Raw genomic sequence first — 11,212 nt, forward strand, 5'->3', positions numbered from 1 at the left:
AGTAACAATAACATGTTGCTACATTACATTTATATGCTCTACCCAAAAATATTTAGGAATTACGCTAAATATTGATATGTGTTACAAAGCTCAAAGTTCACCAAAAAGAGATTTCCAAAACAGGGTAATATTTTAAAAAATCTTTATGATTAGATATGCTCATGAGTGCAAAACTTTAGAAGTGGGTGAGAAAATTTATTGAACAAGTAGGAGAATATGTTGAAAAGAGCAATAAGTAGAACTTGATGGAGCTTGAGCATCATCTTCAAATATCTCTCCACATCAATTCTCCAAAATAACACCATGCATTAATATAAAATTATATCTCAGGTCATCTAATTTCGGTTCATTTCTTGATTCACAAAATTACAACTCAAAACTGTCACTCAAATCTTCTGAATGCTGCATCCCAACATTCTAATTATAACTATCCGAAACAATATCAAGGCTAAAATAACCATCACCTAACTGGCTCCTTATAAAATTCTGACAAGACCAGCTTGCACACATCTCAATTATACTACCCAAGGTATCCTCGCACTAGTGCAAATACCTAGTAACTCTATTCACCAAGAGTTGAGTAGGCAAAGTTCAATTAGTGTACATTACGTCCTCCAAGGTGCCTTCAAACACACAAACATCTGCTGGGATAAATCTAGATGAATGAAGATCAGCTGCTAACTTTAACAAAATATATCAAAAATAATATATAATAATCTAAAAGATAGATGAATAAAAGGGTAAATTACAACCCAATGATGACTTGAAATAGTTTTTTGAAAGTAAGAGAATAACATAAGGATAAATTACAACTCAAAATGACGACTGACGGAACAAAATTGACTACAGTATACAACAGCTGGACTAAGCAATCACCGGTCTAAGATACAATGCAATTTTGTAGGTATGCTTATCTACATAGTGGGCAAAGCAACCACATTAAACTCCAGCTATAACGTACACTATCAGAAAGGTTACAACAAATTGACCGAAACTACTACATCTAAGTTTGGATGACCAAATGGTCATATTCACAACATAGTAAGGTGCTACCTATAGATGTGTGAAACCTGAGTCATATTGTTTTCTCTCTTGTTGTATAGACTGAAATATCCGAGCAACGGATTCTGTGGCAGACCTTTTATTGTGAGGTACAACCTTGATAACTCTTGCTGGATGATCAGGCACACAAGCCTGGGGGCTACTATCAGGGTTGTCAGTAGCTGGAGATGTGGGGAAAAGAGAGAGCATGTTTCTTCCTTCTGCGGTGTCCGTTCCATGAGGTCTCTCACTTGGACTACTTGCAGAGCTGGCATGTAGCTCATTATCTTTTGTGGCCTGAAACCTTACAACATCGGGAATAGTTCCATTCTTCTCACTCGGAACATTACTCGAGTCCTCATGTTGAATGTTATTAAAGTTATCAACCACTCCAGAAAACTGGCGTTGCAAACCTGGCAAGGTAAACTGGTTTGATTCTTCAGCAGCAGATGATGAGATTGGTGGATTCGAAACCGGCATGCCATACTGAGGAAAGTAGCCATGACCAGTTGGAGGCGTAAAAGGAACTCCCATCCCTTGATAGTGATGAAGATGAGGAGCAGGAACTCCATATGAAGCAAAAAAGTTCCCCATCGTTGGAGTCGATCCTGGAGGCCCACTCGTGAATCCAGGTCCAGGGAAAGGCTTGTATACAAGTCCTTCAGAAGGAGACATCACCGGGATCAACCACTGGTGCCCCGGAGGTTGTTGGAAGCACCAAGGACCCGCGTTAGAATCATTTGTCACAGGTGTTGGCAGTGGATTTCCTGAAAATGGTCTGTGGCTAGAGAGCTGGCTACCATTTTGCACAGAAGAAAGAGATGGCTTTCCCACAGTGCTTTCAGCAGAGTATTCCATCCTGAAGTTAGGCTTCTCAGAATCATTCTTGCGCTTCGGAACACTTTGAGATTCTCTAACAATACAGTCCAATGGAAGTCTTTTGCCAGACGAATTCTTTAAAGGTTTGTCTAGATAAGCAGAATCTTCAAGCATACTATTTGGTGACCCGGCAATGAGCTTTTGGACCTGTTAAAATAACAATGCATGAGCGGCGTACTAACGCATCAAAAACCAGTATATAGATCACATTTTCTTTTCCACCCCCCCAGCCCCCCGGCAAACAACCGATTGCTGCAAGTGATTCAGCCTCCGGAGTTGCTTTACCTTTATTAGTCGATGCAACTCGAACACTTGGATGGCAAACAATCTTTGCTGGCTGTACCAGAACAACGGAGATAGCGTCAGAAAAAAAAAAGAAAAAAAAAAGAGCAAATAATAAATGGAAAGAGATTGTCTCTTCAGATGCATGAGGCCAAAAGTATTTACTACATACAATAAAACAAGAAAGCTAAAAATCATTTTGAAGAGACAGAGCAATGCAATATATATAGAGTGTCTACACAGTCAATAGGCACCAAATGGTAAAATCTTTTTCTACAAAAAGAGACATTCTTCAATACATATGCAAAAAGAAAAGTTCTACACAAGTCCTCTACTGTATTATTATTATCTTAAGTTCAAACCAAAATGCCACTAAATTTGTTACTCATACGGGAAAATGTGTAATATTATATCACGTGAACTGATGACCACAAAGCTTAAAACCCCATCTAGCGGAGCCTACGCCAACAACAACATACCCAGTGAAATCCCACGGTGTGGGGTCTAGGGAGGGTAAAGTGTACGCAGACCTTACCCCCATCTCATAAGATAGAGAGGCTGTTTCCGAAAGACTCTCGGCTTAAGAGAAAACATGACGAGAAATAGTTAGACAAGCACAATCAGTACAAAGCAAAATTGGAATGAAACTAACGAAAGCGACAAAAGCCATGATAAAGTTAGACAAGCACAAACAATAGATATGTGGAAAGAGTTAGAGATTCCTCCTACTTCTTTGTGGATGATCAAGACTTAAAAATATAGCGCATATAGTCTCCTTTAAAGTATACCGCACATATAGTCTCCTCTCTACCTCCCAAAGTAGGGGTAAGGTCTGTGTACACTCTACCCTCCCCACACCCCACTTGTGGGTTTACACTGGGTATGTTGTTGGTGGTGTTGTTGTTGTATATTCTCCTTTAAAGCCACTACCTTTAACAATCCAAAAAAAAAAAAAAAGCCACTACCCTTTATACCTGATTCCTAATTACATATGCTAATTGCCAGAGCTATCATCTTCTTACACCACCACCACCGCCACCGCCATAAGCTGGTTATGTTCCCAGCAAGAGTGGTTTACAACCCAAGAACAAGGACAAAGAGGAAAAAGAATTCCCAGCAGAATATATCAAATCGACAGTGAATATGATCTAGTGCCAGTTCACCTTGCACAAAATACAGTCTAACATGGTCCCCACAGTTGCTATCTATGAAGGTCATCCACGGCTGAAATCCTTCAAGGGCTGCTGTAAACCACAATGCCCACTTTGTGGGAATCATCAGACTGAGCATCAAGAGATCTACCCATACAACTTCTACAACCATGCCATACATTTCCTTCAAGAATTAGTTCAGCCGCGACACATGAAAAGCGTGAGACCACAGACAACCTTAATTTGGCATTTATGTACACCAGCAATGGGATATCACTGGCATCTCTAAGAGAATATAAAAGTTACCCAAACTAGTATTCTAAAGGCTATTATCCCATCCAAACGTGTCTAAATATAGCAATAATCTGTCAAATCTAGATAGCAAAGACAAACTCCTTTTCCCCATATTGTTGGATAATAGATTGTTAAGATTAATAAAAACAAACTCAGGCAAACAAAGAGATGAATAACAAATGCTAATGCAAAATTTATGGAAGTCTCAGAACTCCAAGTTAGCCTATTGGAATCATGAAACAAAGGTAAATTATTTTTTAATCATTAAATCATAAATGCTAAAAACATATACAAAAAATGAAATAAAAGCCGTCCTTTTGGGAAATCCTAATAAAATGGTACTTCTCATTTGTTGCTCCTGCACCTCCTTCATCAACAATTAATTCACAAAGTTCAAAATTATCATTCATGACCATTTACATACCTAAACATTTTTTATAAAGATTTACATACCTAAACATGTCACTCAAAATTCATCAATTGGCAAGATAAACCACCACACAAAAAGATCATCTGGACTCTGGAGATAATGATGCACAAGTCATAATTAAAATAAAACAGGAGCTGAGATATTCTACTAAGCAAAGGCTACCAAGGAAAAAGTGCCCGGTAAACAAACATCCTTTGTACTCAATACATGCCTTAAAACTGCACATGCACAATATTATCTATGGAATATGAAAATATATCAGAGAGCATACCTTATATTCATAAGAAAAGACCATGAGGATACATACAAGGGGGGTCATTTTGTCTCACTCTATAAATCATGATCTGAGTGGCACTGGGTAGTACAACCATCAGGAAAATGAAAGTCAGGTCTAAAGAAAAGCTAGTCAATAGAATTTCTCCACCCAACTGACAAAAGGAATGGTACACATTTGGATGTTTTGCATGATGTGATAAGGATATTTAAATGTCAATATGAAGGAAACACGAACTTACTTGACAATTGCTCTTCTGGCTTTCCAGAAACGCTTTAAGCCAATTATTCCCACAACGTCATCAGGAGAGATGTCTGTTCCAGATATAGATTCCACTATAGAAGCATCAGATAAGTCGTCACCTCGGTCCAAAAATCCTGTTTGTAATGATTTGCATGTCCTGTCTTCGTGGGTTTCCGTATCATTAATAAGATCATTAGTAATTATCTGCTCTTCTGGTGCAAATTCTTTCATGGGATACGGATCGCCATCATCTATACCCTTAATAGGTTCAGGTATGATGGTACAACCAACCTGAGGATCCACTCTGCATTCTGGTCATTGAAATACACTGGTCTTAGGTAATGTGTGAAAGTCATTAGAAGACTCATATATTCGTGAGAAATGCAAAGGTTGGATCAATTTGTATTATAAGACCTTCTGGATAGCTTACCCTTGGATGCAGAGTTTGAGGTTGTTTTCTCTCTACTAGCAAGAGAATTGGGATTCTCCTCGTTTTGGCTATTGCGCTGTTGTCTCAAAGTTAGATCTGTAACTCCTTCCAACTCTTTATTAGGACGCCCTAAAAAGACTGGACCGAAGGGAGAGAGCTTTTCCATATCCAGATTATGACTCCCAGTGGCCTGACCAAGCTTGGAGTTAACAAAGACAGGTACAGTAAAGTCATCCTCTTCTGTTCTCTTTTTCAATTCATATTGCTGCAAGAGAGTAGTGGGATCGGAACTGTGGCCAGGTGGTTTATCAGTTAGATGTCTGGATGGAGGGTGTTGTACAGGGAAATATACAACTCTGTCGTGCCCGCTCCCCTGCAACAAGTAGTTGAGCCAAGTCAGCTTACTCAACCACTAAATTAACAGCTATTGATGAACTACACAGTCAATGAATATAGCCCAAAAAGAGATGGTTTAACATCAAGAAACCTCTAAAGCCCAGCAGTAGCATCACTACACAGTTTAAGAAACACAATCATATGTGACCGTAAATGTCATACCCACATTTTCACGGACCACAGGACGACAACAACAACAAATTACCCAGTGTAATCCCACAAGTGGGGTCTGAGGAGGGTAGAGTGTAGGCAGACCTTACCCCTACCTTCGGAGGTAGAGAGGACCCTCCGCTCAAGATAAAGCAATATCAAAGCAGGTCAACAAGGTAAAGGAACCATAACTACAATAAAATAATATGCTAAGGGAAGGAAAAATATAACATTGACACAGCTACCATTACATCTTTCTGATGCATTAAGTCTAAGTATTTAGGGTTCTCTCGCACTTTGTGGTTGTTACACAAAAACATACAAAAGGATAGTGCTCTCAGAAATGAACTTCCCAAAACGGTAATAAAAAACAGGCACATCCAGATGATGATCAACACTAGATAATACAAAAAAAGAAATCACTTGTACTCATAAAGAAAAGACAATTGATCCTTTCATGATATGTCAAGCGATACACTGAAGTTTAACCAAGTGAAGTGAAAATTAATACATTACCATATACACTAAAGCAATAGGCTACAAGATTTTCTTTCCCTGTAATCTCTAATACTTGAAACATAATCTAATAATTCAAACAGCAAACAGAAACCAACTGTAACGCAAGAGGCATGCTAAATACTCCCTCCGTTTCAATTTGTTCGTTCTTGCTTTCCTTCCCTTTTTAGTCTGTTTAAAAAATAATGTCTCTCTCCTAATTTGGCAACTCTTTAATTCCAACGCCCCACATGGCAACCACAATTCTTTACTTTCTTAAACACTGTACCTGGCCAAACTAAGACAAACAAACTGAAACACAGGGAGTAATTTATCATCCAAAAACCACTTAGAACAATAAACCAAAATACAGGAAATCAAAGAGAGACCCTGACTCTATTATAAAGTTTAAGGAACCAAGCAACACATATCTTGTTCACATAACAACAATAAGCATGCTGAGAACTTATTGTACCTGAGTTGAGGAAGGTGGCCCCAACTTTGCCCCAGAGTTGTTGAATCTCTGAGAAGGTATGCTAAGCTGCTCATACAAAGCCATTTTGTTCCTTGGAGGTGCTCTTGGACCTCCTTTTTCTGTATCATTAACATGAAGCCTTGGAAACATAGGCCCCATAACTTTCTCTTCACCTTTTCTCTTCATATTTTCTTCCTACAGATTCATCCCACACTCCAAATTTAACAAATTCAAATGATTCACAACCCCAAGAATTCAAAGATCAAACAGCTGAATCTCACAGATCAAAAAACATAAAGTCAGTTTCTTGACTGCAAAAAAACTGACCCACTTGGAAAAAACAGAGAAATTCACCAAGATTTTCAAAACCCACCAAAAAAATCACAAAATTCGACCAACCCAGAACCAAAAATCGATTCTTTAACTCAAAAACAAGCGATTCTTGAAACACCCACTAAGGGAAAAAAACATGTACTTTGAAGAGTACAAAAGTAGCAGTTGGAAATGATAAGAAGAGAGAACAGCCAAGCAAAATTAAACAAGAATTGATTCGAAGAAAAGGGCCAAAAAGGCAAGAATTAGGGATTCTAAAAAGGTCAAAGAAATATCAAAGGAGCTATAAGTGAAAGGATACAAAAGTGCCTAAGGGTGGACCCAGTTGTTATGGATAGACCATAGAGAGATCCTAAAGTGATTATTTGTTAGATTAAAATAATATCTGGTTGGAACACAGATAAGAATTTTCTTTCACTTTTTATTGCAACTTTTGTCCCAAATCTTTTATAACCAAGTCATTAGTCTCTTTCAAGTTCAAATTCGACACGTAAATAATATTTTGCTTTTGCAATAAAGAATTGGCTAGTAATTGCATTGATGATCACAGCATTACGGTGGATGAGTTTGTGATGTTGGTCATTTAAAAGCCTGATTGGTGACAATTGGTCTATTGGGCTAACAAAAGTTCGGCTTAAGAAAGTGCACAAATAGCCGTCTTGAGGACCCGTATTTTAAAGAGTAGCCGAAGTTTATAAATTCATTTAAGTTTAAACACTTCAGAATCAATTTCGGACTTGCGAGATTAACGTTGAAAATTACGGGTATAAAGTTCAAGACTTCATATATGCGGATCTGAAGTTGGAAACTACCAAACCCAATTCAGATCAAAATGTTTGATATGACATATTGTGTGTACAGTTCAAACTTCAGACATTTACATTTGAAGTTAGGTTTGGCAGTCCAACTTCAAATTCTTATATTTGAAACTATTGTCAAAAGGTCTGAAGTTGGGAACTAGTCACTCATAACTTGTGAACCCAAATATCGGAAATTTAAATCGAAGAAATTAAAACAATGTGAGAAAAATTTGTAGCAAAAAGTTATTGATTTTCTGATTATATTTAGTTACATATTGTTTCATGTTGATACATGTCATAACTGTTAATTAAGAGTATTATGATTTGTTTTACCTCTCCTAAGATTCGGTCGACTACGTGATACTAAATCATGTATTTACAGTATATGTGTGTGTAGTTATATTTAGAACTACCTCTCCTTGCTGCTGTAGGACTATTGCTATTGATTGTCACTCTTTGAGACTCTCTTAACACACCTCGTTAAAGAAGAAGCAATAACAATGCTTCAAGCTGAAGATGAAGATGAAGCAACATCAGTTTGTCTTGAAGTTCACCTCTTCAGGCTAGCGTTTAAATACTTTAAAATTTTAATTACGCTTTAAATAAAGATGTTCAAAGCAGATACTTGGTGCAACTCCTACACTTGAAAGTCTCTAAAGCTCAGCTCGTTAACTTTTGCATCTTATCATTGTGACGGTTATTATTTTGTAAAACTTACACAAATTGCTACCTTTTAATAGACTCTAACAAGTTATAGCTATAAGTTGAATATTTACTTTTCGTAGCTGGTTTTTGATATATTTCAGAAGATTCTCGGCTGGCTGAAATATAGTGAAATACACTGATATATAGAACGGCTGTTGAGTAAAAAACGGCTATATTTATGGCAATAAGAATCTTTTCCAAATTAAATGTTAATTTGTATTTATGGTTCCATGATTCACGCAAACCTCATGAGGTTCCATTACAGCTAACGTCTGTCAATCAAATTAACTCCATTCAAATACTTTTTGAATTCAAAAAACAAAATCAGCATCTTATCTTTCCCAAAAAAAAGAAAGAAAAATAGCTAAAGTTCCTTTCTTTCTTTTTTTCAACAATCTGCTTTGCGATAATACAACAATAGTTCCTTTCTTTTTTTGTTTTTTTTCAACAATCAGGTTTGCGATAATACAGCAAAATCCCTTTCGTTCATTATTTTTTTCAACAATCTGATTGGAGATATGTTGTTCTAGTATCGTTGTATTTGTAATGATATAAATGGCCACCATAACCGCTTTGATCCGACATTCTGTTTTTTGGAACGATCAAAATTGTTACGTTAACTACAAAATAGATGCAGTTGTATTCGGTGATTATTGCAAATACGATGAACTGGTTGCTACGATTTCAACTCAACTTGGTCTGGATAGTTGCAGAAACAAAATCTCAATAAAATATGTTGTTGAGGGGGATACTCAATCAATGGAAATACACAACGATATGGGAGTTAGGGTGTATGTTGAGCTTAAGAGGGAAAAAAGTGTTTTGGGGATGTATCCATTGTGTGTTAGTATTACAGATAATGATATTGAGGAGATTGCAACTGGTGAGTGTGTTTTTAGAGACGATGTGCTTCAACTTGGATACGATGATAATTTGGAGTATATGGCTGCGTATGATTCGAATGAATTTGATCTGTCAAATTGTGGAAAGGCTGTTGTATTTTTAGATGAGGACAACAAATTGATTATTTCCAACACAGAACAGAAGGAAATTTTTGTAGATCAAATTTACAAGGATAAGGATAAATTGAAACTGGTAAAGGCGAATTATGCTATTCGAGAACGATTCAACTTCAAAACTGAGAGATCAAATGCTATAAGGTATGTGCTTTCCATATTCTAACTCTGCGGGAGATAATAAATGCATTACAAACTGCTCGTTACTGAGAATGACTTCATAATGATATATGTTTTTTTTTAGCTATACAGTTGTATGTATGTCGCCTGAATGTGAATGGAAATTACGAGCGTCAAGTGTTGAAAAATCTGAACTGTTCAGAGTTAGGTATTTCCATGACGAACATACATGCCCTTTGAAGGACAAGGTATATTCACAGAGGCAAACAACAAGTTGGTTTATTGGGGAATCGGTTGTTAAGCCGAAAATAGCGAACCATAAGAGGAAAGTCAGCCCTGGGGATATAATGGACGACGTAAAAAATGAATTCGGCGTAGATGTTTCTTACATGCTGGCCTGGAGAGCTAGAGAAAAAGCTATGAATGATTTGAGGGGGGATCCTGCTGCTTCATACAATAAATTGCCGGCATATATGTATATCCTAGATAAAACATATCCTGGATCATATGTTAAAATGCATAAATCGTGTGACAATGAGTTTCTGTATTTCTTTGTTGCACTCAAAGCATTCATAAAGGGATTCGAGTGTTGTATACCAATAGTGGTAGTAGATGGTGCACACCTTAAAAGCACGTATAATGGTACATTTGTATCAGCAAGTACTTTGGATGGTGCAGGTATGTGTATTCCTGTGCGTTTAATTTCAATAATATAAACTGAAAATACATTGTATATACCGAAATATACTGTGAAATATAGATTACATTACTCTTATCTAGACTTAAAATATAGACTGATAAAATAACACAGTTTATGGATTAACTTTTTACAATGCAAATGTATATACAGGTAATATTCTACCACTGGCATATGGTTTGATAGATTCGGAAAATGATAAGTCTTAGACTTGGTTCTTTGAGCAGTTCAAGCAAGCTTATGGTATTAGGGATAACATGTGTGTTGTATCCGACAGACACGAAGCATAATCAAAGCGGTGTATCGGGTGTACCCTACTGTTCCTCATTTGGTCTGCATATGGCATTTGTGAAAAAATGTGACTAAGAAATACAAGTCGAATGATGAAGTATTGAGTCCTGTGTTTTATTCACTTGCCAAAGCATACACACAGGATGAGTTCGATAAACTGATGAAAAAGATTGAGAATGTTGATATACGAGTAAAGGAATATTTGGATGATGCTGGAAGGGAGAAATGGTCTAGACTATATTCACTTGTTAACAGAGGTTGGACGATGACTTCGAATATAGCGGAATGTATTAATGGAAAACTAGTAGCGGCAAGAGAGTTGCCTGTATTTGATTTCCTTGAAGAAGTTAGGAGGATGTTTGGGAGATGGAATTGCACAAATAGGAAAAATGGTACATACACATTCTCAACACTTTCGAGATGATACCAAGAAATGCTCTCAATGAACGAGTATAAATCGTTACGCATGAGGGTAAGTTTTTTCTTGATGATAAAACTGGTTTGTTTATATCTCAGGGTATACTTCTCTGTATTTTTCTATATTTTGTTGTATTTAGCTAACTGTCTTAAGTTTTCTTTTAAGTTTATGAAAACTGACATGCAATGTATTTTTGTTGTTGAATGTGCATGTTTCTTGGGTTGAAGCATCAACTGAATATGTTTATACGGTTAATGATGGACCGCGGCGTTTCATAATTGATTTGAAGAGG

The 11,212-nt window shown here is 36.8% G+C and overlaps 1 protein-coding gene across 1 annotated transcript; it reads right to left on the reverse strand.

Annotated features, from left to right (window-relative positions):
- Positions 1-729: 729 nt before the first annotated feature.
- Positions 730-7,258, reverse strand: LOC132635863 (ELF3-like protein 2). Its single transcript, XM_060352446.1, has 5 exons — positions 6,541-7,258; positions 5,025-5,397; positions 4,593-4,905; positions 2,206-2,257; positions 730-2,067 (listed from the first exon to the last, which is right to left on the reverse strand). Exons 1-5 carry the CDS (start codon positions 6,724-6,726, stop codon positions 1,054-1,056), a joined length of 1,938 nt encoding a protein of 645 aa, XP_060208429.1. The 5' UTR covers positions 6,727-7,258; the 3' UTR covers positions 730-1,053.
- Between the last annotated feature and the right edge of the window lie 3,954 nt (positions 7,259-11,212).

This window comes from Lycium barbarum, chromosome 4, assembly GCF_019175385.1.
Source record: "Lycium barbarum isolate Lr01 chromosome 4, ASM1917538v2, whole genome shotgun sequence".
Classification (NCBI taxonomy): domain Eukaryota; kingdom Viridiplantae; phylum Streptophyta; class Magnoliopsida; order Solanales; family Solanaceae; genus Lycium; species Lycium barbarum.